The 27,134-nt window shown below is 52.2% G+C and overlaps 1 protein-coding gene across 3 annotated transcripts; it reads left to right on the top strand.

Annotated features, from left to right (window-relative positions):
- Window positions 1–595: 595 nt before the first annotated feature.
- Window positions 596–25,743, top strand: Ulk1 (unc-51 like autophagy activating kinase 1). 3 transcript variants are annotated; one of them, XM_040731217.1, is made up of 28 exons: window positions 596–1,093; window positions 1,468–1,560; window positions 1,641–1,682; window positions 10,973–11,005; window positions 11,211–11,247; window positions 13,743–13,916; window positions 14,017–14,090; window positions 14,389–14,490; window positions 15,316–15,374; window positions 15,455–15,537; window positions 15,875–15,925; window positions 16,238–16,326; window positions 17,129–17,276; window positions 17,730–17,790; window positions 17,999–18,085; window positions 18,446–18,571; window positions 18,860–19,005; window positions 19,133–19,219; window positions 19,603–19,871; window positions 20,331–20,524; window positions 20,788–20,897; window positions 20,972–21,115; window positions 21,614–21,804; window positions 21,958–22,130; window positions 22,214–22,332; window positions 22,585–22,742; window positions 23,692–23,827; window positions 23,907–25,743. In XM_040731217.1, the coding sequence occupies exons 1-28, from the start codon at window positions 983–985 to the stop codon at window positions 23,960–23,962; spliced, it is 3,153 nt and encodes a 1,050-aa protein (XP_040587151.1). In that variant the 5' UTR covers window positions 596–982; the 3' UTR covers window positions 23,963–25,743. The 3 variants fall into 3 exon arrangements, with proteins under 3 accessions (XP_040587151.1, XP_005085372.1, XP_040587152.1); XM_005085315.3 differs by having other exon boundaries at window positions 17,996–18,085; XM_040731218.1 differs by lacking the exon at window positions 17,999–18,085.
- Window positions 25,744–27,134: the final 1,391 nt, after the last annotated feature.

The following is a 27,134-nucleotide window of genomic DNA, read 5'->3' as shown; positions in this document are numbered from 1 at the left end:
TAACTGCCTGTGATTCCAATTCCAGGATCCAACTTCCTCTGCTCTCCTACACACACACACACAAACATGCGCGCGCGCTGTACACATAAACTTATGTAGGCACACACATATACACGTGAATAAAAAAATAAATGAGCCGGGCGTTGGTGGCGCACGCCTTTAATCCCAGCACTCGGGAGGCAGAGGCAGGCGGATCACTGTGAGTTCGAGACCAGCCTGGTCTACCGAGCGAGTTCCAGGACAGCCTCCAAAGCCACAGGGAAACCCTGTCCCAAAAAAATAAATAAATAAAAAATAAATGAAGCAAAACAATAGGAAAAAAGCCCCCCAACCAACAAATAAACAAGAACAGCCTAGGGCAGAAGAAGTGGATAACCAAGACCTTCGCACTCCCTATCCGCTCCGGCTCCGCCCATTCCTCTGCTCCTATTCCCAGAAAGTCTCGCCCACTATTGGGCGTGCTCCCGTCCAGGCCCCGCCTTCACTAGGCCCCGCCCCACCACCCACGAGGTGTCTTCCATTCCAGGACCCGCCCCTTGCCAGCTCCACCACCTAGGAGGTCCCGCCTCCGCAGGCCCCACCCCTTGTCCCGCCTCCGCTCAGTGCGGCTGCGCGGGCGTCTCAGGCTCCCAGGCCCCGGTGCCGCGGATCTTTTGTTTCCCCCGCGGGGCTCCGAACCGCGTCGTCTGTCAGTGCGGAGTCGGAGCCGTAGTGTGACTGAGGCGAGGCCCGAGTCGGAGTGTGTCACGGCTGTCAGCGCCGGGAGGGTGCCGCGGGGGACGCTGAAGGCGCTCGCCGCTCCGTCCGCCGGCCTGTGGGACTGGGACCCGGCCCAGGCCTGCCCGATGGGGCGCGCGGCCCCGGCAATGAACCCGCGCCTCCAGCCTCGCGTACACGGCCCTCCTGCCTCCCACGCCTCCGCCTGAGGACAGCGCACCCCGGAGCACCACCCCCGGGCCCGCGCCCCCGGTCCGTGCGCGCCATGGAGCCGGGCCGCGGCGGCGTCGAGACCGTGGGCAAGTTCGAGTTCTCGCGCAAGGACCTGATTGGACACGGCGCCTTCGCGGTGGTCTTCAAGGGTCGCCACCGCGAGGTGGGTGAGGCTCCCGGGGGCCCCTACGCAGTCCGGGACCCTAGTCCAACACCTTACCTCCGGAAATCCGTAAAGGGACCCAGTTCAGGACCCCAGCCCCGGAAACCCACCTGCTACTCCAGCTACAGAAACCAGGAGACTCCAGCCCAGGATTCTCTAGCTCTGAAGAGTCAGACCAGTCCTGGGAACCTAGCCTGGGACTCCATCCTCTTAGCTTCCAGGCCCAGCTGAGAGAGCCTACCTGCCTGCCTCTGGCATCCCATCCATCCCACGACCCTTGGAACAGCCAACCTAGGCCATCAGTGTGTTCCCAACTTGGGGGGCAGAGGGAAGGGATGTTCTCAGCCCTGAAGTTCTACGTTTGGCTTTTTCAGAAGCACGACTTGGAGGTGGCCGTCAAATGCATTAACAAGAAGAACCTCGCCAAGTCCCAGACACTGCTGGGAAAGGAAATAAAAATCCTGAAGGTGAGCCAGCGCCTCGGGGGAGGGGGAGAGGGTGGGCCAGCTCTTGTCTCGCTCATGAGAAACTTGGATTTATGTCCTAGGAACTAAAGCACGAAAACATTGTGGCGCTGTATGACTTCCAGGTAAGGCCCGGAGTTTGCTGCTGTGGGGTTTGGGGGAGGGGCGGTGTCATTCTTGCTGGTGACCCATTCACCGCCTCGGGCTCTGGGTTGCCCGGGGCTGGAGCCTCCAGTGGACAGTTGATGGCTCTAGACTAGTATTGTGTAGGTGAAAGGAGCTGGGGTTCTGTGTTTGGTGTCTCTGCCTTGCCCAGCTCAAGCCCTACAGGGTCCTGGAGACCCCACCTCGGCTTCAACTTTGTCCTGGCTTTTACTACTTCTTGCAGACCATCCGCCAGCTTGCCGGCTGCCTGAGTGGGGAAAGAAGGCGGCCATAAACACTAGTTTTGGATCTCTGGCGATTGTATTGCCCTGATCGTGTGTGGTTTGGGTTTTGTGTGCCTTGGTGCTGACCCAGTGGCCCTTACTGCATCTGGTGTCCCTGGCATGCCCACCTGTCTGGGCTGGCGGGTTTGTTTGTTGACATTGCTTCAGCGGCCTGGCATTGGCCAGCCCACTCCTGCGTCAGAGACCAGGAGGGGGAGGGGCTGCTGGAGATTCCTTCTTGCCGGCAGTTGGGGCTGGGCCCACAGGATTCAGCAGCAAGATGCCGTTGTCTCAGGACTGGTAGCCTCAGCAAACAAACCATCTGACCAGTCAGTGCTGCCCTCCAGGTCCTCAGCCCAGTGGTGGCAGGGGCTGGAGGCCCTGGATGCCGCGTGTGGGCACCAGGAACCCTAGGTGCTGGTCCCTGAGCAAAATGCTGACTAATGATTTTGAAACCTGTTTACTAGGGCCACGGGACCAGCCCTTGCCGAGGGAAGTTCCCAGCAGGCAGCTGTGTTTTGGTGGCCTCCTACCCTCCCTTCCTTCCCTCCCCTGCTCCTCTTCCAGCTTTACCTTGGGGACTGTGACATGTCATGAGGTGACCTGTGGGCAGGGCCTAGGTCCAGTGTGACAGGGAGTACCTGGCAACAGCTGGAGACATTGTGTTCTGGGTCCAGAAGGTTGTCCTTGTGTGTCTGCCTTACATCCCTTCCCCAGGCTTCTCCCCCGTCCCTGGTGCTCTAGGCAGGGCCACATCAGTACAGTTGATGTGCTTGTTGGAGGCTTCAGGACTGTGTAGATGACATGACCTTCATAGGGACACACTCTGGCCCTCATTCCACCTTGTAATCCCATCCAGGTTCCCACGGTTTCATGCCTGGTCATTTCATGGCTGTCTCTCTAGAACTGAACAGATAGCTCGTTAGGTCCACTGCAGACTTGAAGCCTGTCCCACTCTGGTTCTGCTTCATCTGGTCAAGCCACCTGGTTGAGGACCTCTGCTACTTATCCCTCCAGTGTTGGCAAGGCTGTGGCTCTTTCTCTGCCCAAAGCAAGTGCTGAGAAATGTCAGTCCCTGCCCTGTCCCCAGGTTCCAGGGCCTTTCACCCCATGGCCTGGGGGTTGTTGCTATGTATCCTTGATATTTGTTTAAGATACACACTTGGGCCAGAGAAGAAGATGATTTGGCCAAGAAAGCTCTCCAATACTGTAGAAGGAACTGAACAAAATACAACAGTCTTTCTTCAGTCCCTGAGCAAATGGAGGCCTGATGCCCTTTCTCCTCCTAGGCATCCCCGCAGGTTTGGGCTGTTCCCTGGAGATGTGTACCTTTCTTACTCTATGACCACCCACACTGTCCTCTGTGGTCTCTCGGTGAAGGCCAGAAGCCTTAGTTTCTTGTCACACACTGTCTCACCTTCCCTGAAGAATCACACGTGGCTCCTTATTGGAATGACAGCTTGCAGCCAGCTCAGTGCTCAGAGCTGGCCTGCAAGGAGGCAGTTACCTGGGTGGTAGCTCTGTCAGGGCATAGGTTGAAGCACTGGGAGAACACGTGGGATTTGCTGCTGCCTCTGTTTGGTGGTTATGTAAGGCCATGTAGTGCCCAGGCCTTAGCTGCCTGTCGCTCATTTTACTAGCCTAACCCTCCTGAGGGACAGAGCTATTCTGGGATTCTGGCAAGTCAAAAATGTGGTCATGACTGTCCTTGAGCTCTTTGGCTCGGATAGATATGTAGATGGATTCCTAGAAGTTGGAGCCTGGGCAACAGTGTACATACTGTAGTTTGAGTGACTGTTGTCAAATTGCCCCCAGAGAGACAATGCCAGTCAGTGGCCATCTAAGGTTGTATTGGTTCAGACCTCATCTTCTCAATAATTCTTACTAGTGTTTTTTTGTTTTGTTTTTTTTAAGATTTCTGTATATATGTGTGAGTGTATGTCACATGTGTGCTGGTGCCTTCAGAGGGCAAAAGAGGACATCACAGCTCTTGTAGCTGGAGTTACAGGCAATTGTGAGTTGCCTGAGGAGGGTGCTGTGTCTTCTGCAAGAGCAAAATATGCCCCTCCCTTTTTTTTTTTTTTTTTGGTTTTACGAGACAGGGTTTCTCTGTATTGTTTTGGAGGCTGTCAGTCCAGCCTGGCCTCAAACTCAGAGATCCGCCTGCCTCTGCCTCCCGAGTGCTGGGATTAAAGGCGTGCGCCACCACCGGCAGCCTTGGCTGTCTTAAAAATTAGCTCTGAAGACTTGGCTAGCCTCACAGAGATTTACCTGCCTCTGCCTCTTGAGTGCTGACTGGGACTAAAGGTATACCACCATCACCCTGTTTATGCAAATGCTTTTTATGTATATGGACTTTTTTTAAAAGAAAGGAGTTCTGTGATAGGTTACACATAGGTGTGTCCTTTCCCCTTGTTTATTTTCTTTTGTTCCTTTGAGCAGAGGACCCATTCTAGCATTGGGATAGCCTGGTACTCATTGTGCATTCAGTCTGACCTCAAACACTTGGCAGAATCAGGTTAAGGGGGAAGTTTATTTTGGCTACAGGTTCATCATAGCAAGGAAGGCAGGGTGAAATTCATGGCGGTGGGAAGATGATTGAGCTCAGAGACTACAGTGTCCTGGCTATAACCTCCTCCAGCCATGCTTTTGGGGGGGGTTCTACAATACCACCAGTTGGGGACCAAGTGTACAAACATGTGAAACTATAACACCTGGCCAGATATAGGGAACACTCATCTAATCTCAGCACTTGGGAGGCAGAGACGGGCAGATCTCATGAGTTCCAGACCAGCCTGGTCTACATAGTGTATTTCAGGACAGTCAGAGCTACATAGTGAGTCAATGTCTCAAATATAAAACAAAACAAAACGCCTTAACACTGGCTTCTTTATTCTTGGTAGTTGAACCTAGGGTCCTCACACTCCCTGCACTTCTGAGTCCACCAGAAGTTTGAGGGGGTGGCTGGATGGAACACATGGTCCTCACCAAGGGTGGAATGGGCTCCTCATCCAGCATTCGATGTCTGGACTTGTTCTTGCTGTGGCAGAGTGGGCACTGCCAGAATCATAATGTCAGACCATAGAGGTAGGCCCAGTCCTTGCCCGCTTGCCAGCTTTACTATTGATGACTCCCTGGAGGCTAGTACGCTGTCTGGCAGGTTCTCTGAAGCCCTACGCCTTGCCATGTTGCCCAGAGGTGACTCACCTGGACCTTGTAGACATACCAGCTCGCTGGGTTCTTCTGTCTGGGTTAGGGGAGTGTCTGTATTCATCATTGGCCTGTGATGTGGGTTTGGTCATGACCTTCCCACCCAGAGTGGCGAGATAGTGTTTGTCATGTGGACCCAGTCAGAGATAGGCCAGGAATCAGATAAGTCTGTATCCTGTATACCTACAAAATAGAATGATCTCTCTCTCTCTCTCCCCCCCCTTTTCCTTTTGAGACAGATATCCTTGACTGGCCTGGAGCTCACTGTAAAACTAGGCTAGCCCGGAATTCACAGAATCCCAGTGCAGGGGTCAAAGACAAGTACTACCACACCCACCAGCCACCACACCCAACTCTTTGTGTTTTGAATGAGGGTCTCTTATAGCCCAAGGCTAGCTTTAAACTCCTTGCATTTTTATCTCCATCCTCTGCAAGATTAAAGGCCCAGTCTTTTCAGGTTGTAAAGACTTTTAAAGGCTTTCAGACTGGGTTTTGATATATAGCTTTAGCTGGCATTGAACTTGTCCTCCTACCTCATCCTACTAGGTGCTGGGATTACAAGTGTGCACATTATTGCCTAGCTTGTTTTTTCTATTTTAAATTATTTTATTTTCATTTCTATGGATGTTTGCCTGTGTGTATATCTGTGTACTACTTGCATGTCTGGTGACCATGATGGCCAGAAGAGGGGATTAGAGCCCCTGGAACTGGAATTACAGGTGGTTGTGATGTGGGTGTTGGAAATCAAACCCTGGTCCTCTGGAAGAGCAGCCAGTGCTCATATTAAACACTAAGCCCATCTCTCCAGTCTCATCTCTTTATTTAACACTTTTTTTGTTTTTCGAGACAGGGTTTCTCTGTGGCTTTGGAGGCTGTCCTGAAACTTGTTCTGTAGACCAGGCTGGTCTCCAAAGATCCACCTGCCTCTGTCTCCCAAGTGCTGGGATTAAAGGTGTGCACCACCACCTCCTGGCCTATTGTGTTTGTTAATGGGATGGGACATGCACATGTCACAGTGCCTATGAAGAGGTCAGAGGACAACTTTGTGGAGGTGATTCGTTCCTTCTGCTATGGTTCTGGGTACTCTGAACTTCAGATCTTCAGGCCTGGTGTAGGAAGCTTTACTCACAGGGCCATCTTGCTGAGCTCCTGCTTTATTTTTTAATTTTTATCCCCACCCAGGGTTTCTCTGTGTGCTGTCCTGGAACCAGCTCTACACCAGGCTATCCTGGAACTCACAGATATCTGGCTGCCTCTGCCTCCCAGGTGCTAGGATTAAAGGCGTGCACCACCACAGACTTTTTAAATTTTCTTTTAAAGATTTGTTTTTAGCCAGGTGTAGTGGCACACACCTTTAATCCCAGTACCCAGGAGGCAGAGGTGGGTGGATCTCTGAGTTTAAGACCAGCCTGCTCTACTTAGAGAGTTCTAAGACAACCAAGGCTACACATAAAATCCCTGTCTTGAAAGCCAAAAGGAAGAGGAAATAAAGATTTGTTTTTCTTTTGTGTGTTTTCCCTGCACGTATGTGTATGTTATGTGCATGCAGTGCCATAAGAGGGTTAGATTCCTGGAGCTGGAGTTAGAGGTGGTTTGAGTCATCAAGTACTCCAGTGTTGGAATCAAACCCTGGTCCTCTGCAAGAGCAACCAGTGATCTTAACAGATGAGCCATCTCTCTAGGTCCCTAACCCCCTCCCTACTTTATCTTTTTAAGTCCTGAATAGGGGGTTAATGTTGAACCAAGAATTGAAGAAGGCAAGACTGGAATCTTGCATTTTTATTTATTTTGTATATTGGGCAGACATGTTCACCATGTGGAAGTTAGAGGATAATTTGGCAGAAGTTGGTGTCCATTAGAATGATTGGTTGTCAGGCATGGTGACCATAAAGCCCATGGCTGTGTAAGATAAATGGCGTGTTCTAGAGGCTGCCTGCCTTCCTCTCCTTGCTCTGTGTGGCTCTAGCCTCCTGTCTGACTGGCTGGCCTATGGACTTCCTACAAGTAAGTAGATTGACTTTCTGTCTTTTGCAGGGGAGTTAGCATCACTTTTCTATGTACTATCTGTGGTGGTCAAAATTACTGTGCATAGATTACAGGAGTATGGCTTCTCAGAGAGGGGTCTGACTGTCCACAGCAGAAGTTGGTATGGCAGTAGTCATGGAAACCCACATGGACACATGGATGCCTCCTCCAAGAGGCCGTTCTAGGTTTGGAGCCTGGAACAAAGGGTGACTGCTGCAGCCCAGTGGGGTAGAGTGGACCTTCCTTATACCCTGGTACAACGAGCTGGCCTTCTTCTGTCAGCTGTTTGGAAGAGCCCAGCATTTGCTGTGGCTATAGCCCTGCTGCCTTCTACAGTCCAGAAGCCTGGCTCCTTGGGAGTTAATTGGGTCAGTGCATGTCACCCGCCTGCCAGACCCAGCTTGAGATCACCAGACCAGAGTAGAGCAGGCAGAGAGGGTGGAGAGCTGGGATCCTATTAAGCAAAATATCTCAGTGTCTGGGGCGGGGCAGCTTCCTACGTGCCCAGATGCCCGTGCAGCTTTCTTCCAAGGATGCTGGATTCCTGGGCCAGCAGTCAAGCCCGAGAGTAGCAGAACCCAGCTCCTGCAGGAGTGCTGATTCTGTTCTCCCTCTTAAGTTTTCTCTTGCCTTTCTCCCGAGTTTTTGTGCACAGGGAAGGCAGCTCAGCAAAGGGTGTCTGTCTCCATGACTTGCTTTGCCCTGTTGTCAGCTGTGACTTGTCCACTGGCCACTGTCTGCAACCTTCCTCTCTTCACTGGGTTATGGAACCTGACTGACAGAGTGGCAATATTGGGAGCCTAGGGCATTCCCCATCATGGTGAAGACTGTCTGCCACCCTGTGTGGGAGACTGTGATGGGAAAGCCATTCCTAAGAAGGGCTTCTGTCTGTTCATATCCTGGAGGGTGTACTAGGAAAAGTCTTGGCCCTTGAGGTTCCTGAGGGTCTTGAGAGGCTCCTAGAGTTTGTAGAAAAGAATTGAGCAGAGCAGAAGCTAGAGAGGTGGTTCTGGGTGAGGTCAAGGTGGGTTGGGCAGCTCTGACTGCTACAGCTGTGCTTTGGCCTCTATTCCTAGGGAGGGTAGCCTCATCTTAATGGAGGGGGACAAGTTTGGGTGGGCTGTTTCCCTTTAAAAGCTCTTGCCTGGAGGCCCTTCTTGCTTTGTGGTTTACCTCAGCTCCCTCCAGGCTAGAGACAGCATGGCTCAGCTCGGTAGGCAGGCAGTAGAGTTTCCACTTGATTGGGACTGGTTTGGGTATTGGTTTAGACGGGGAGATGGAAGATGGTATGAAAGTCAGCCTGCCTGGGCGAGCCCTGCTGCTCCACAGAGCTGGGCATGTCTCCTGGTTTCTAGGGTCTTGGCTTGCACATTTGTGAAACTGGCTTGGGAACATCCTGTGCCTGGTATCCTGTGGGGTCAGGGAAGTTGAGCACAGAGGCAGGGGAGAGTACAAGGAGCAGGTTTGAGGGCTTACCAGTGGGGGCTGAGGCCACAGCGCAGGCCTGGTGGGGGCACTCTCACTCTCAGATGGAAGCTTGCTTGTTATCTTGACAGTAGCAGATCAGAGTGGGGCAACAAGCTGGCTGTTACAAGTGGAAGTTAACCCCTCTCTACTTCTGGGTCACTTTTGGAACCCCTTCTGGGAAGGGCTGAACAGGGTCTAGCCAGGGACTGTGGTTCACTGGCAGCTCTGCCTCTAGAGAGACAGGAGGCATGGTGCTGTTTGTCAGAGAGGATAGGCTTAGAGGTGCTGACAGCAATCAGTAACCTTGGTTGGGAATTCTGGGTTAGTAGCTCTGAGGGAGGTATCCCACGTTTGTCTTTCCAGATCTTCTGTCTGTCCTTGTCACTGTCCCTGCTTGTCCTGAGTGGGTGAATGAGTTTGGGGGTCTGGACAGATCATGCCCCAGGGAGCAGAGTAATGATAAGGGCAGGCCTGAGTCTCTGCTTGCCACCCTCTGGTGTGTGAACCACAGAAAGTGGCCCCAACAGCCTCCCTTGCTTGGGCTGCAGGCTGTGTGTGTTCTTTCTTTTGGGTCTGTAGCTCTGCCACCTTTGCTGTGCCCTGAGCCCCCTCTAGCTCTTACTTCAGTCAAGCTGAAGGGGTCGCAGGCTATTCCTTCATTTTGGTTTCCATCTTACCTAGACGTTAGCCCTATTTCCTGGTCCCTGTCTCTCCATCCTGGGCCCCTAACTTCCTTCCTAGTTGTTCTCCGAGCCTCCTTTTGTGGCTCAGACTGAGGATTGTACTTCCAGAGCATCATCACCTGCCCCAGAGTATCTCTCTCCTGCAGCTGGCCTGGAAGGCAGAGGGGTGGGAATGGAGCCAAATGGGGATCAGCCAAGGCTCCTCATCTAGGACAAGGCAAGTGAGTTCAGGCAGGGACTTGGGGTCTTGGGCATACAGGCCTTGGTGAACAGCCTCCCACCTGAGCCACACCCACTTTGTCAATCTTGGAAGCACTGGAGTGAGACAGCCAGGTTGCCTGAACACACTTCTTAGCAGCCCAACTTTTCTGATGCAGTTCTGGGGCACATGGGTGGGCTCTTCACACATTCAAATCCCAGGTAGGTGTTCAGATGTTTGGTGTCTGTCACTCGTGGGGTGTTCATGTGTAAGCATTAGTCATGGGGACTGGGAGGCTGAGTAGGAATGGAGAGTCCTTGGAGTCTGAGTGCATGTTTGGGGTAGGTTGGCTCCTGTGGTGGGGTCATCTGGGGTTTAGAGTGTTTGTCCATCCAGCTCTTACAGGCTAGCAGAAGGGCAGTCTCTTCTCTGTCCAGGCCCTGGAAGAGATTTGAGGAACCTCCTAAATCTCTCCATCAGCAGCTGAGTCCCTGAGGATCAGGGAGTGCTATGGGAATGGGGCGGGGCCTTTGCTTTTTGCTGTGAGCTATCGGAGGGAGGGCCTTTTCCCTGTGCTTCCTAAGGCCTGCTCCACCCAGCTGGCAGCTGCACTACAGGAATCATGCTGCCTGCAGAAAATTGCAGGATGCTTGGACCCAGCCTGACTGGCCTGATATCCCTAGGTCCTATGTTTCTTGTTATTGAAACAGTTGGGAATGGTGGTTGTTACAGCTTTGAGGAGTGATTTGCCATGGGAGGCACCACAGTTTGGGACTCTGCACTGTCAGATATGTGGTCCCTGTTCACCCCAGGCTGAGTTATCCTTGGGGACTTGATTACACAAGGGAACATACTGGTACCCAGGTGAGGGTCTGTTTGAGCTTGAGAGAGGTCAGTGGAGGGAGGAGACTAGGATGCCTCCTGCTGAAAGAGTCTGCTGGCCTCATCAGAACAGCTGGAGGCCTCCTTGTTGCTGACTCAGCCTGAAAGTACCAGTCTGTAATCTGCTGGCATTGTGGATTCCAGAGCTGGGCATTCTTGGGCCTAAGAGTCACTGGACAGGAGTCACCTTTATAGGTAATGGTCCACGTGCACATCAACCTTTTCCTACCGGAACCTTAGGGAGATCCTCAGACCTGGGGTCTAAGACACTGAGGCCATGAAACAAGTACCCATCTCATCTCCCAAGCCACTTTCCACAGATGTCCTGACCCCTAGACTGAGTCTTGGCCACAGAAGATGTCTAGGCCTGGCCATGTTCATTTTACTTCAAGCCTTGTAGGTAGATGACATGTTGAGGGTGCCTGTTGTGGTCCCAAGTGTCCAGGCCTCTTCCAGGTAATGTCCAATGAAAGAATATGCAAGGTACCCTCCCATCTCAGATGGCTTGTTCTGTCTTACAGGAAATGGCCAATTCTGTCTACCTGGTCATGGAGGTGAGTTACCATGGGACGAGGACAAGCACAAGGCCCAGAGGGATGGGCAGAGGGACAGGGGTGGGTGAATATAACCATGCACTATTGACATTCCTAGCTGAGATTTGGGGATACCTGTATTGGACAGGTCCAAGGAACAGGTATGCAGTTAAGGAGCTGGAGTGTCTTTGGCCATGTCTGATGGTGTGTTCCTGGTCTTTTGCAGTATTGTAATGGTGGAGACCTGGCTGACTATCTGCACAGTGAGTAGGCACACCCTAACTGGGCACTGACTGCTGCTAGCATAAGATGCTGCCAGCTTGCTTTGCCCCCTGCTTGATTGTGGCATTGATCCTTCTCATATTCTCTTTGGGGCTGTGTAGAAGGGAGCCCAGCTCTTTGAGGTCCTTAGGCCTCACCACCCTCAGCTATTTATGGAGTGTCTCCCACATGCTGGGTGGGTGGCTTAAGCAGAATAGAAAGGTGCTGCTATTTTGGGGGATGAGGACACAAGCAGGGTAGGTGGGTTGGAGCAAGCACAGGGAAGGGTGTACCTTTTTCATGGTAGGGCAGTGGGGCATCTTAGTGTATGTGTGGATCTCTGGGTGCAGACTAATGAGAGGTGCTTCCAGCAGAGCAAGGAAGCTTCAGGCAGCAAGAGAGCTCAGGACTCACTGAAAGAGAGCAGGTGGGTGGGTTTTGATGAACAGAGTGAAGGGACATTGTATCTCTCCCATGGAGGGTGCTGGGGGCCTGAGAGACTCAAGTGGTGACAATGCAGGGGCATTGGCCCAAGGCCTGGAAGGATGCAGTGGCTACCCATGATTGTAGTTCAGCATGTTTCACTTTGGCAAACACAAAGCAGGAAACAGGGATTGATGGCTCAAAGCAGCCTGTCTCAGATATATATGCCTTCTGCCTCAGACCGTAAAAGAAGTGACAGCACTCACTTGGTCTTCCTTTCAGAGTGGGGTCTCCAGGACCTGAGCACCTCCTGAGCATTCCCCAGAGGGATAGAGGCATTTAGAACAGACTTCTGTCCTTTGCAAAGGTCCTCCTTCTGCTGGAGCCTCTGGACAAGAAAGACCCTAAACTGGGATGCCAGCTTCTTGTTGAGCCATCAGAACAGACCCTGGGTCTAGGAGGGCTCTGGGAGGTCTGCTGGGATGAGTCAGCTGTGGAGTAGGTGTGGGGGTGCTCCTGGCCTTAGACGCAGTGGCCTGTCAGCTCACTGCATGCTCAAGTTCACGTGGCTGAGCCGTGCTTGGCTTTGCCTGCCCAATATTTGCTCTTGTCTCCTGGGGCAGCCTGCTGTACCCGTGACCTTCAGGAGTTGAGTGGTTCCTGGCAAGTTTCCAGGCTCCACAGGTGTTAGGTTGGCCCCAAATCAGCCTCAGATGTCACCTGTCTGTGGAGGAGGAAAGGGTGAGCCGGCCAGCACAGGGCTGACTTGTAACTTTGAGTGCCTCGGGTGCTCATAGACCCCTATGCATGTGTGTGTTTGAACTTGTGTAGGCTCCCTAACTAGCCACCTGTCATGTGACTGGGCTGTGGTGAACTGCTGTCCCAACAAAAGAGGTTGTATGGTCCAGGCTGGATCTGAAGTGAATGTTCTGTTGGTATGTGCCAAGTGTGTATGTCTAAGGTGTACATGTTTCGGTGTCTGCCTGCCGGGCTCTAGATGGGTGGTCCTTGCACTCTCCCTTTTCAGACCTGGTTACCAGCGATGTCCTGCCTGCTATGGTTCCTACTGAGATGGCTCAGTGGCTAAAAGCACTGACTGCTCTTCCATGGGACCCAGGTTCAATTCCCAGCACCCACATGGCAGTAACAGTCTGTAACTCCAAGATCTGACACTCTAAGACATACAGGCAAAGCACCAATGCACAAATAAAAGAACAGCAGAGTCAAGGTTTCAGGGCTGGAGAGCACAGAGCACTTATAAGTACAATGGATAAAGCCTGAAGGGAGTAGGGTAGGAGTCAATTGACATGAAAAAGAAAAACAAAACAAAACAAAAAAAAATAGCCAAATGGTGATGGTGCACACCTATAATCCCAGCGCTCTTGGAAGGCAGAGGCATACTTATCTCTGTGAGTTCAAAGTCAGCCTCTCTACAGACAGCCAGTGCTACACAGAGAAACCCTTTCTTGAGAACCAAAACAACAAACAAAACTTTGAATTTATTTTTATGTGTGTGAATGTTGTTTCGTATGTATGTATGTGAACCACATACATACCTCACAGGTTTCCAGAGCCCCCTGGGTGGGACTGGAGTTACAGGTGGTTGTGAGCAACAATGTGGGTAATGGGGACCAAACCCAGGTTCTCTGCAAGAACAGCAAGCGCTCTTAACTGCTGAGCCATCTCTCCAGTCCATGTCCCAGCATTTACTTTTTGGAGGCTACTGTGGACTAGGAGGCAAAAGATCTATCCCAGAACTAGGGACAAAAACCTAGCATAGTAGTTGCTTGCCTGCCACAGGGAGGTGTCAGTGGAGAAGTAGAAACCAAGAAGAGCAGAGTGCCTTCAGAAGCACCAAGAGCTAGCGGTTAGGCGTTGATGTGGAGGGGCTCCTGCAAGGATGTGTGCTAAGAGGGGTAGGTGGGCATTAATTAGGGTTTAAATAAGAAAGGTTGCAAGACAAGTTGGCCATGGTGCCCAGTGGCTTGCATGCAGAATGGGTTGGTCCTGTGTGCTGGAGGGTCTGGGGAGTGGAGTGGTATTGTTGCTAGGCTGAGCTTGTCTTTCCACACAGCCATGCGCACATTGAGTGAAGACACCGTCAGGCTGTTCCTACAGCAGATTGCTGGCGCCATGCAGCTGTTACACAGCAAGGGCATCATCCACCGCGATTTGAAGCCCCAGAACATTCTGCTGTCCAATCCCGGGGGTCGCCGGGCCAACCCTAGTAACATCCGAGTCAAGATTGGTGAGACTTGTTGGGGTGGTGGCTCCCCAAGAGACTGCAGCAGGGAACCCTGCCCAGAGCAATATCAGCTCAGGCCATCTGGGTGCTTTTTTTCCTGCAGCTGACTTTGGATTTGCCCGATACCTCCAGAGCAACATGATGGCAGCCACACTCTGTGGTTCTCCTATGTACATGGTACGTGCCCATTCATGATCCAGGACTGCTGGGCTGGGCTGGGCTGGTGTCAGCCTCCAACTGAGACTCTTTGCAAGAATGTCAGAATCCCTAAGGATTAGCTATGGCCTCATCTTGGATTGTAGACAGTAGCAATACCATTTTGCCATATGAAAACTGGTTGGTTGTTGCTTTGGTGGGTGGTGTTGGTTGCTTGGTACCAGGCAGATATCTGTTCCAATTGACTGATGCCTGACACCTGTTATTGGTTATTGCATACTACTGTATAGTAGTGCTGATCTGCATTGTCACCCTGTAGGCACCTGAGGTCATCATGTCCCAGCACTACGATGGGAAGGCTGACCTTTGGAGTATAGGCACCATTGTCTACCAGTGTCTGACAGGGAAGGCCCCCTTTCAGGTAAGTGAGCTCCATGACATTAAGGTCTTAGTGACTCCCCAAAGCCCTAGAGGGTAGGTGTCCATTTGGGCAGTATTCAGAGTGGTGTCCCCAGCGTGGAAGAGTACAAGGTCACCAGATAGGGAATCAGTTTGAGGTTACAGGTCTGGAGCTTGGTGGCTATCCTCTAGGTGAAAGCTCTTTCCATACACTGTCCCAGGGGTCACTGAAGTATTTTCTTGAGTCAAGTAGCCTTAGGCCCTACCTAGTCACCTCTGATCTCTGCCACACAGAGCAGTCCTCTTATCTAGGGCTTAGGTCATACCTCTCTGCTATGACCCCATCAGAGGTTAGATCATGTCTCAATATGGACCTTCCACCCACCCTTGCTTCTAAAGCAGCCAAGTGTAGGTAGTCCAAACCTGGAAGTAAAATATTCATCAAGGGGAATTTGAGAACCCAAGGTTGTGTCTGCCTTGACAAGACATGGTATTGATGCCTGCAGTGACCCCAAGCTGATAAGCCTGGCATAGTTCCTACTTGCCAACATTGACTATTTAGGTTAGGAGCTGACCCATGAGGCTGCCAGCTGTGTCCCCGACAGGTGCTCAGTATACCTTGATCAGCCTGGAATATGTACCCATCCCTGCCACCCCTTTCTCATCTGGAGGGCCTGGTAACCCCCTCTTTCCCACCTGCCTTCCCCTTGTCCTTGTGTGCACATGAGCTGCCCAGTGGTCCTCACCATGGGGTGGCTGGGGACCAAGGCTAGGCAGTGGTAGGTGGCAGGGCTCAGAAGTAGTAAGTACTCCACAGCACTGAACTTTTTCATCGTTATCCCAACAGGCCAGCAGCCCTCAGGACCTGCGGCTGTTTTATGAGAAAAACAAGACACTAGTTCCTGCGTAAGCAACTCTCCATATTCCCCAGAGCAGGTCCACCCTGGCACCCCACAATTTTTGCTCAAACCCATCCTCTCTTCCAGTATCCCTCGGGAGACATCAGCTCCCCTGAGGCAGCTGCTCCTGGCTCTGTTGCAGCGCAACCACAAGGACCGCATGGACTTTGGTGAGCACAGCCACTTGGCACCTGCCCCCTTAGCCACCCTGCTTGGTCTAGGGTGTTATCTCTGGCTACCCTTATGTTAGCTGTAGTGAGCACCCAGGCACCCATGGCCTGCCATCTGCTGTCAGCCTCCAGGCCACAATGCACTGGGCTCCTCCTTAACCTCAGGTAGGCCAGCAGATTGAATCCCCCTGAAACAAGGGTCGGATGTCCTCAGGAAGCACCATCTGGGGGTACTGACACTGCCTAGGTTGCTGGGGCCTGGCTTTGACACCCAGGGCTCTGTAGTCAGGCTGCTGGGTCAGGGGCATGAAGATTAATTCACTCCTTTTATCCACAGATGAATTTTTCCACCACCCTTTTTTAGATGCCAGCACCACCATCAAGAAGTGTGAGTCTCTGAGGGTCCTGGGCACAGACAGGGCTTGTGACATGTTCTTCAATTGCTAATTTGGGGAACACCTTGGGAAGGTGGGATACCCAGTTCTGTCCTGGCTTCAGGGCATGCATACCTGGATGGCTTTGGTGTCAAATGTCAAAGGCTTGGGGGCCCCAGAGGGACCAGTGCCGAGTGGTGTAGCCTGATGCTGGCTGCTTGTCACTGGTGAGAACTGGAGTACCTGGCCAGTCAAAGGCAGCGTGTCCTCAGAGCTGTAGTGGGCTCCAGCGGTGTGTGTGCAAACTGACCGCATTCCTCTTGCAGCCCCACCTGTGCCTGTGCCCTCGTATCCAAGCTCAGGGTCTGGCAGCAGCTCTAGCAGCAGCTCTGCGTCACACCTGGCCTCCCCGCCGGTGAGTTGACTTCGTGAGTTTCTGTAAGGCCATGCAATGCAGAGTGATGGGTGTGCAAAAGTAGATCTAGCTGCCTCTGTAGCCTGTGTCCTGCATGACTAGGGACACAGTGACGGTGCTAGGTCTGTTGTTGGTCATGCCCTAGGGGCTTGAGCCCCATCTGAATGTTCACAAGTGTTCGGTCAAACAGTAATGAGCTAGTGTCTGGATTTGGCCCCACCCTTTAGGCTCTGCCATAACGGGGAGCAGATTCTGTGGTATGTGTCTGGTGGTGGGTACTCCCCTCTGGGAGTGCTCATTTCATGAAAAGTATGCCTAAGCTGTGCCAAGGGACACTGCCTCTATGTCCCCTGGTTTGTTACTGTATAGAAATGAAGAGGAGGGGTGAAGAGGAATGGATGGTAAACACTGTCCTAAAGGTAGATTCTTCATGAATGGCTAGGAGCTGCAGATTCTCAAGCAATGTGTGTATACACTCCTGACACTAACCCTAAGTAGGGGCTTGCCTTTAATATTTGAAAGAGAGTGCTGGAGAGATGGCTCAGAGGTTAAGAGCACTGGCTGCTCTTCCAGAGGCCCTGAGTTCAATTCCCAGCAACCACATAGTGGCTCACAAAGCATCCATAGTGAGATCTGGTGCCCTCTTCTGGCCTGCAGGCATACATACAGGCAGAACACTGTACATGTGATAAGCCCAGCACCTTTAGCTTAGCACCATGGGCCTGAGCTTCACTGTGGCCAGCACCATTCTTGGGGAGGTTGATTGCCTGTGGGCACTGTTAATCCCTGATCTGTCCTTCAGTCCCTGGGGGAGATGCCACAGCTGCAGAAGACCCTTACTTCCCCAGCCGATGCTGCTGGCTTTCTGCAGGGCTCCCGGGACTCTGGTGGCAGCAGCAAAGACTCCTGTGACACAGACGACTTTGTCATGGTTCCAGCCCAGTTTCCAGGTCAGGTCCCACTATACCGACAGGCAACCTCACAGTATTTGTTGGGAGTATAGGCGTGTGTCAGGCAACTGGGTACATACATGTGGGCAAGGGGTTCAGATCTGACTCCATAGGGGCAATTGGAATTGGATGGGTTTCTAGAGCCTGAGCTTGCTGGGGAGGATGTCATCATCACAGGTGTGTCTGGAGACCTGTGCCCGTTCCAGAGTATAAAAAAGGGGGGGCATGGGTGGTTCATGGGGCATATATACAACACAAAGGTGGTTCAGAAGGGCTGCCACCCCAGTATCCACTTTTGTCTTAAGAGTAGACTGTCCTTGCATGGGACCCCACAATGCCAATGTATTAGCAAATAACTGCACTGCCCAGACTGCACTCTCTGGGGGAGAAAATGGACATTGGACAGAGCACAGAGAGGGTCAAGTGAACCAAGGATGCTTTCTTCTTCCACAGGTGACCTAGTAGCTGAGGCAGCCAGTCCCAAACCCCCTCCTGACAGCCTGCTGTGTAGTGGGTGAGTCAGTCTCTCTTGACCTTTGTTCAGGGATAAATTGGGCCTTTGGTGTAGCCATTGCTATCCTGCCTGGTCCAGTCTTGGCCTGGAATAGGCTATTTGGGAAGGACGAAGGCTACTGGGCCCCCATAGGGAAGCCTGGTAAGGGAGTTTAGGGGGTCTGGATGCATCAATCTGACAGGTTTCTGCCTGTCCCTTCTACCAGAAGCTCGCTGGTGGCCTCTGCTGGCCTAGAGAGCCATGGACGCACCCCATCTCCCTCTCCCACCTGCAGCAGTTCTCCCAGCCCCTCTGGGTAAGCACACATGGGACTGAGTGTCGCTCAGCTTCACTGCCACCCTTCTTGGCAGACCTGTTGTGTCTAAAAGTCCTGTGTTCGAGCAGATCCGGCCCCGACATGGCAGTGTGGGTATCCCACTGAAGGGCTGTTGTTGATGTGTGTCTGGACCAATAAGGGGACCGACTGAGGATACTACCTAGAGTACCTTCTAGATAAGGTTAAATAAAGCAACACACGTGTGGGAGGTGTCGCACAGTGGATGGGTACAGTGTGAAAGCCAGCCTTTAGGCCTGGGCAAGGCTGAGACCCTCTTCCCTGAATCTGAGCCTGAGTCTCTTCCCAGTGCTGTCTACAGTGGTTACCTTCTCTCCACAGCCGGCCTGGCTCCTTCTCCAGCAACAGGTATGGTGCCTCGGTCCCCATTCCTGTCCCCACTCAGGTGCACAACTACCAGCGCATCGAGCAGAATTTGCAATCACCCACTCAGCACCAGACAGCCCGGTTAGTGTCTCTGACTTTAGTGACAGCCCTGTGGACAGTCATGGAGTTTGTAGAGTTGTTGTAACTACTGGGGGCTCCTGAGCTCATAAAACCCATCTTGTTGGCAAGCTATATTTGGTTGACTAAAGTAAATGTTAGGGGTTGTATGAGTATTTCATGTAACCCAAGAAGGCAACATGGGTTAGCAGTTACAATGCCTGTAAGCCAGAATAGCCACGAAACATCTGAGTCAGGTTAAGGGACCCTCATTGATGTCAATTAGACCTCATGTACCCTTGCTCTGTGCAGGTCCTCTGCCATCCGAAGGTCAGGTAGCACTAGCCCCCTGGGCTTTGCTCGGGCCAGCCCTTCACCCCCCTCCCACACTGATGGAGCCATGCTGGCCAGGAAGCTGTCATTAGGAGGTGGCCGTCCCTACACGCCCTCTCCCCAAGGTAAGTCTATATGGGGATGAGAACTAACTGGTGGGCATTCCTTTCTCATCTGTGAGTGGTTGGGGTGTGCATGATGACTGCCTTGTTTATTTGCTGTGGTCTGATCTAGCCACCCTTTTCCTACCAGTGGGAACCATCCCTGAGCGGCCTGGCTGGAGCAGAGTGCCCTCCCCACAAGGAGCTGACATGCGAGCTGGCAGGTCACCACGACCAGGTAGGTGAGGGCACAGCCAACGGCCTGAGCATCTGTACAACCGGCTTGCTTGGGGTCTCCTTCCTGTTGTTGAGGCCCCTGCTGTTAGGGAGAAAGAAGGAAGTACTGTGAAATAGTCTAGCATCAACCTTTGGGCCACAGAGGATGCTTCCTGCCACTCAATTACTTGGTGGCTTTTAACAGACTAAGCCCTTCTTCTGCTCCCATGGAGACTTCCTGAGTAAGGTAGCTGTAAGGGTTCTTGTGTTTATGGAGTGAGGTGTACAGAATGTTTGTTATGGAGACCTAGATCAGGGACGTTCCTTGTTTGGTACTTAGCCAGTGTGCTTGGTTGAGGGACCTGAGGGTATAGTATAGCAGACTATCCCTGTCCCTGCCCCCAGGCTCCTCTGTGCCTGAGCAGTCTCCACGGACCACTGGGCTGGGTTGCCGCCTGCACAGCGCCCCCAACCTGTCCGACTTCCATGTTGTGCGCCCCAAGCTGCCCAAGCCCCCAACAGACCCACTGGGAGCTACCTTCAGCCCACCGCAGGCCAGCGCACCCCAGCCATGCCCAGGACTACAGTCTTTCCGGCCACTGCGTGGTTCACCTAAGCTGCCTGACTTCCTACAGCGGAGTCCCCTTCCCCCCATCCTAGGCTCTCCCACCAAGGTAATGACTGGGCTAACTTCTAAGAACTGAGCTCTGGTAGAGGAGATGGGGTGGAGAAGGACCTGGTCTCTTGGCTGCCTGTTAGGCTTACATGGGGTTAGGGAAGGGAAATTAGAGGAGGTGGTTCTTGAAGGGATGGGTTTTCACCTTTGTTTTGTAAGACCTCACAGAATGGGGCTGCTGACTTTCCTGATAGGCCGTGTACTTCATCCTTGGGAAAAAAGCCTACCCCATCTCTCTTTACTAAGCTGACTCCTTCCCTGTGGTAGTGTGGCACCACAAGGTGCTTCCTGAGATGAGTAGGTCTGGTTCGAGTATAAGAAATACATCTCAGACTAGGCTTGGTGGCTTGGTTCTTGATTTGGAGGGATGGGTTTCCTCAGTGGGCCCCATCTTGGGCTGTGGGTTCTGAGATCAACCAGTCTGTTGGACCTTCTCAGTGCTGTCCTTCCCTCCTAGGCTGGGCCCTCATTTGACCTCCCTAAAGTCCCCAGCTCTCAGAATTTGCTGACCCTGTTGGCTCGGCAGGGTGTAGTAATGGCACCCCCTCGGAACCGAACATTGCCTGACCTCTCAGAGGCGGGTCCTTTTCAGGGCCAGCAGCTGGGCCCTGGCCTGCGGCCTGCTGAAGACACCAGGGGCCCCTTTGGCCGGTAAGTGGGGTGGGGGCGCTGTGCTCAGGAACTGTCCTCCCTACCATGTCTGACCAAAATTGTCTTGTGCCCTGGCTGCCCAATGTGGCAGGTGTTAGGAATTTGTAGTGGGCCCTTGTTTTCCTTGTGTGAAAGATAAAGTGAGTTAAAGAACTCGGCTCCTTAGGCCTGACCGAGGGGTGGTTGTGTACAGGAATAGGACCCCAGTTTCTGAGCCATAGGCCCTCCCAGCACATACTGCCTCCCCATTCCTGCCCCCTCAGGTCCTTCAGCACCAGCCGTCTAACGGATCTGCTGCTTAAGGCTGCATTTGGGACGCAGGCCTCCGACTCAGGCAGCACTGATAGCTTACAGGAGAAACCTATGGAGATTGGTATGTGAGGGGTCTCTGGGGGTGTTGTGGGAGTCTGACCCCAGCCTGGTCCCTGAGCCTGTCTTGTTCACTAGCTCCCTCTGCTGGTTTTGGAGGGACTCTGCATCCAGGAGCCCGTGCTGGAGGGGCTAGCAGCCCAGCACCTGTGGTGTTCACTGTGGGCTCCCCACCTAGTGGTACCACACCACCCCAGGGCACCCGCACCAGAATGTTCTCAGGTGAGGACTATGCCAAGTAAGAGCAACACCTGGAATGGGGATTGGGATTCTAGAATGCAAACCCTTGTTCTGTGTAGCATAGTCCTGAAGGTCTATTTATGTAAGGTCTGTAGCATAACAGCTTGTACATGGGGCAGGGATGGTACTGCCCTGAAAGACCAACCTGTGCTGGCTGGGAGTCCTGGCTAAAGAGCAGGTCCGTGAGGGTCTTGTCACTTAAGTGATGGCAGTGGTTGCCTTGTCTTACCTATCCCGCCCAGTGTTGCACGTGGCTTCACTGTCTTCTCTGAACACATGTGGGTTGAAGTATTGGGACCTAGAGTACTGGAGCCCTAGGGGTACTGGCACCTTTGACTTGTTGTGTTCCCTATTAAAGCATCAGGATGAGGAATGTGAAGTGAGGCACATCTGAACTCTAGATACGGAGTTCAGAGGGCCAGAGATTGCAGGCTGGAAAGCAGGCCTGCTGCCTATCCCTTACCAGCCATCTGCCTACAGTGGGCTCTTCCAGCTCCCTGGGCTCTGCCGGCTCCTCTTCTGCCCGCCACTTAGTACCTGGGGCCTGTGGTGAGGCCCCTGAGCTTTCTGCTCCAGGCCACTGCTGTAGCTTTGCTGACCCCCTTGCTGCCAACTTGGAGGGGGCTGTGACCTTCGAGGCTCCTGACCTCCCAGAAGAGACCCTCATGGAGGTGAGGCTTGTGGGGAAGTGGCAAAGGTGGGTGCTCCCTTCTGACTTGCCTGCTTAAACACTTGGGGGAGAGGTACCCTTCTGGCAGGTCAGCCTTTCAGCCCTGCTACACACACTTGTGTGTCCCAGGCTCTGACCTTTATTGCTTCCTCAGCAAGAGCACACGGAGACCCTACACAGTCTGCGCTTCACACTTGCGTTTGCCCAGCAAGTTCTGGAGATTGCAGCCCTGAAGGGTAGTGCCAGTGAGGCGACCGGGGGACCTGAGTACCAGCTCCAGGAAAGTGTGGTGGCCGACCAGATTAGTCAGTTGAGCCGCGAGTGGGGGTAGGTGTTGCCTAGGGCTTGAGAAGGCAGCTCCTGGGCATTGCTGGCCCTGACTTGCCTCTGACCTGTTTGTTGACCTCTAGCTTTGCAGAACAGCTGGTACTGTACTTGAAGGTGGCTGAGCTTCTGTCCGCAGGCCTACAGACGGCCATTGACCAGATCCGAGCTGGCAAGCTCTGTCTTTCGTCTACTGTGAAACAGGGTGAGCATGTGGGTTCAGGGTGGGGCTGGGGTGAGAGTGAGCAAGCCAGCCTGAGGGGGGACACCTGGGTGGGCCTGGCTTCTTGCTCAGAACGCAGAGGAGGTACGTGGGTTTACCCAGGGCAGAGCTGCTTGGGACTGATGTTGACCTTGCTACATAGGTCTGGGGAAAGCTGGGGGCTGTGCTCCAGTCTAGCCCTCTTGGGGGTGCTCTGCTCCTATGGACCTGAAATGACTGACACTTCTACCCTAGTGGTGCGCAGACTAAATGATCTGTATAAGGCCAGCGTGGTATCCTGTCAGGGCCTCAGTTTGAGGCTTCAGCGCTTCTTTTTGGACAAACAACGACTGCTGGATGGGATCCATGGTGTCACTGCTGAGCGGCTTATTCTCAGCCACGCCGTGCAGATGGTATGGGGAAGTCTGGTCTGTGTGCTTTGTCTGGTGGGGCTTGGGATATAGTTCCTAGGGTGCTGTAGGTCATTGACATAAGGCAATGCTCTACTCAGCAAGCAGCAGGGGCTTCCCATAACCTGGAATAGTGACCTTATCAGTTCAGGTAGCATCCCAGACATCCTGAGATTCAGTTTCCTGGGCTAACATGAAAGGCTACATGGGAAGACCACACCCTGAAGCAGGGCCTCTGCTCTGAGACTATTCACATATGAGGAACACATCTGCCAAAGGAAGGAACTAAGAATAAGTTGGCCTCCCTTATCTGTACTTCTTTCTAAGGTGGCAGTGACCTCACAGAAAGACACATTGCCCACAGTGCCACTCTGATTGTCCTGGGGTGGGGATTTTCTCCAGCCCAAGTAAATAGGATAGTTGCCACCATGCAGGCAGATCAGCTGGCTCTATGAGCATCTCTAACTAATTCCCTTAATTCCTTTTTGGTTTTTTGAGACAGGGTTTCTCTGTGATTTTTGCAGGCCATCCTGGAACTAGCTCTGTAGACCAGGCTGTCCTGGAACTCACAGAGATCTGCCTGCCTCTGCCTCCCAAGTGCTGGGATTAAAGGCGTGCACCACCAATGCCCGGCCCCTTAATTCCTTAGTCATCCCTAATACATTATTAGATTATTAGCATTGTTTTTTTAAAGACAAGGTTTCTTTGAAGCCCTGGTTGTCCTTGAACTTGCTCTGTAAACCAAGCTGGCCATAAACTGAGAGATCCACCTGCTTAGCCTCTTGAGTGCTGGAATTAAAGGTGTGCACCACCATCGCCTGGGGCTAATAATTAGCCATTCTTTTAATGCTCACTACAAATGAACTTGGGCCAATCCAAAGTGTGCAGTGTGCTGAATATCAGGCCATTCCTGCCTGGCCCTGGCCCTGCACAGCTCTGCCTTTGTCTATAGGTGCAGTCCGCTGCCCTGGATGAGATGTTCCAGCACCGAGAGGGCTGTGTCCCACGCTATCACAAAGCCCTGTTACTGCTGGAGGGGCTACAGCACACCCTCACGGACCAGACGGACATTGAGAACATTGCCAAGTGTGAGTGCCTTTCCCTGGCAGCCCGAGTGGGGTGGGGTGGTAGGTGTAGCCTCCCCACCTCATGTTCCCTCTTCCACAGGCAAACTGTGCATTGAGCGGAGACTCTCGGCCCTGCTGAGTGGCATCTGTGCCTGACTGCCTGCTACCAGCCTGCTGTGCCCTTGGAGCCAGTCCCCTCTGCTGCCCTGCAGGGTAGGGTCTGAGACCTGGCAGACTGTCTGTCTTGTCACTGATGTGATGGTGCTGAGACTGCTGCCAGCCAGTTCCAGCAAGGATGCTTCATGGTGGACCTGTGCAGACTGGTGCAACTCTTGCTTCCTAGGCTGCCAGTCTCTGCTAGTAGGTGGAGGTCAAAGTGCCAGGGCAGCTTCCTTGCCCACTGGGGAAGGAGTTTCTGAGCATATCCTTCCCAGCTGGTTCCCTTGGCAGGCATGTGTGGCACTGAGAGGTGGTAGTCTGGTGAGTGTGGGCACCTGCCACCTGCAGAGCCCCAGCAGCCCCATGGACAGGCAGGCAAGCCCTGAGACTGTTGCTGACTTCAAGCCAAAGCGAGCTTTCTCTCACAGCTCACTTGCCCCATTGCTCGTCCAGGAAAAAAGGGTGTGGCCTTTTGGCCTCCTGATCTCTCTCTAGGAACCTCTCCCTCTGAGGCAACCCACCCAGCTTTGTAAGTCACCGGAGCACTTTATGCAGACAGAGACTGGAGAACCTCAGCCAGCAGTTCAGACTGCTGGGAACCCATCTCCCCTTCCTGGCTCTTGCTCTCCAAGATGCTGTACAGATGCAGACCATGTCTACATGTATAAATAGCCCAGTGTGCACCTCCACCTGTGTCTGGTCTTTGGAGGAAAACACAGGCTTGCCTCCTGGGGGAGAAACAGTCCTGTTCATTAGGGACAGTCATTGTGAAGCACCATGCTTTTTAAACTCAGAACTTCCACACTTTACTCCTAAAATGTGTCACCTCAACCCCCAAACTCAGTTTTTCTTTAAAAAAGGAAAGTGCAGATGTTTAAGAATTGTAAGGGTGAGGATGGGGAAGGTAGAGAGCATTGTTACTGTTCTGGATGTTTCCCATGGAGGAAATGGCTCCAGTTGTGTTGTGTGGCTGAGGGTGAGGTGAAGCTGCCTGCTGTAATGTAGTGTGCATGTGTGAGAGTGTGGCTGGCAATCTCTACCAACTTTCCTTGTTAGATGGCAGAAAGGGCAGTGCCCAGACGCCATCCTCCCTGTGCAGTGGGCAGGTGTGGGTGGAAAGTAACATATGCAAAAATGTCCCCCGTGGAGCGCTCCTGTCAGTCTGACCTCCAGTGCTTGATGGCCTTCAGGGTCTGTGCTGAAGCTTGTCTTCCAGGCTCCAGGGTGGACACAAGCTAATACCTTCCTAACCTCCCAGGTCTGCTAGTCCTTTGTCACTGCTCTGTCCATGTGTACTTGAAAGTATCTGAGTGTCCACGAGGCAGATGTGGGGTTGCTATCCCCCAACAACATTCACAGTTATAGACCACACACACACAACACTTTTTTTAGTTTTGTGTTTGTTTATTTTTGCAATACTTGAAATATTGCCACTGTGCTTGGACAAACAAGAAAAGCAGATCTCTAAGACTAGCCTCTTCCCTAGTCAACCTAGTATCTCCCTTGCATGTTACATGTTGTATTTATTGCTTTGTGGCCAACTGGAATCCAGAGCCACCAGGGAGGCTGGTGCAGGGGTTCCTACCTACCACCTGGTTCCAAATGGCTCCTGGGTGGCTGTGTATGTGTGTGGCTGGCTGTGTATGGCGTGAGCCAAACCTGCTGTGCAAAGCAGGGCTCAGCCCCTGTCAATTTTAAGATGAGTTTTGTGTGAGTCAACCCCTTTTGCGTTTCACTGTGTTATATCAGTTTAAGGAAATAAAATTTGCAATTATTGATATGGTGTCATTGTTTGTCCTGGCCCTGCCTTTGGGGCCATCTTTGCAGGCTGCCTTTGTCATGTAGGGCTTCGCAGTGCTGATGTTGGCCTACTCAGCCCTAGGAACAAACCCCAGCTTGATCCAGGGATTATTGGGTAGATTCATTGTATATCCTAGTTAAAAAGCAGTTCACACTAGGCCAGGAGAGGGTTCAGAGAAGGTAGGTCAATTCTCCAGGCCATTTGAGATCACCAGCTTTTGGTTCCTTTGGAGATGCACCAAGTTGAAGAGTTTACATTAGGTGAGTCTCATGTTTCCTTTGAGAGACAGGGTATTAAATTCCCAGGTTCAAATGGTCTTCCACGGTCTCAGATTTAGGAATAACTGGGACTGTGGCCACTTTGTATGCCTTATTTGGAGGAATGTTCAAATCCTTTGTGCTCCCTCTACCCCCCATACTCTTATTTTAAAGCAGGGTCTCACATAACCCAGGCTGGCCTCAGACATGGTATACATCCAAAGATAACTGAATTACCAACCATCTTAAGTATATCACTATACCTAGTTTCCTTAGCCCATGTCAAACTTCAATTTTTTTTTTCTTCTCAGAAAACTAGGTTTGCTCCTATGCAGATCTACCTGGGGTTCCCTTTACCTGCCGTGGCATTGGGGTCTGTCTGTGGTTCCCTTTACCTGCTCTCCAGCTTTGGGATCTACTGGGGTTCCCTTTGTTCTGCACTGGGATCTGTCTGGGGTTCCTACTACCTACTCTGGCCTTTTTGCTGCTTGTAAGGAAGGCCTGCACTTTATTGGGTTACTAAAAAGGTTAACCACAATACTGAAAATGAAATTTCATTAAGAAGGCAGAGTTCCAGAGGAAGTGGAATGTGGAGACCTTGCTGGTTTGAGCAGGAGGGACTCAAGAGGAAAGGAGGTCTGCCTAGGAGTGGGGGTGGGGTGGTGCTGCTGCCCACAGGAATAACCAAAGGCATGACATCACATGCTCATAGAGTCCTGCAGGAGCCAATTGACAATTTTTATGCCCTTTTGAGACATTATCTCTCTGAGAAATAAATGTGGACATTTCATAAGGCATGGAGAATCTTAACTGACAAATGTCATGTGTGTATAAAATGACATTTGACATCAGAAAAACTAGAAGCACTAGAACACCTGGTATAGGAGCCTGGAAAACCCTTGCCTTTTCTATTACCTAAGGGATTTTTTACTTTACAAGAACAGGATAGAGAAAAATACACCTTTACACCTGCCACCACCGCCCGGCTCATTCTTTAGGTTTTTTTTTTTGTTTTGTTTTTTGTTTTTCAAGACAGGGTTTCTCTGTGGCTTTGGAGGCTGTCCTGGAACTCACTTTGTAGACCAGGCTGGCCTCAAATTCACAGAGATCC

This window comes from Mesocricetus auratus, unplaced genomic scaffold, assembly GCF_017639785.1.
Source record: "Mesocricetus auratus isolate SY011 unplaced genomic scaffold, BCM_Maur_2.0 Super-Scaffold_100025, whole genome shotgun sequence".
Lineage (NCBI taxonomy): Eukaryota > Metazoa > Chordata > Mammalia > Rodentia > Cricetidae > Mesocricetus > Mesocricetus auratus.
The sequence above is the reverse complement of the archived record's forward strand: the minus strand, read 5'-3'. Positions and strand labels throughout refer to the sequence as shown.

Coding starts and splice junctions, on each gene's coding strand:
- Ulk1 (XM_005085315.3), top strand. CDS start 983: ATGGAGCCGGGCCGCGGCGGCGTCGAGACCGTGGGCAAGTTCGAGTTC. Junction 18,086..18,445: donor AGTTCTCCCAGCCCCTCTGG/GTAAGCACACAT, acceptor TTCTCTCCACAG/CCGGCCTGGCTCCTTCTCCA. Junction 21,805..21,957: donor CAGAAGAGACCCTCATGGAG/GTGAGGCTTGTG, acceptor TTGCTTCCTCAG/CAAGAGCACACGGAGACCCT.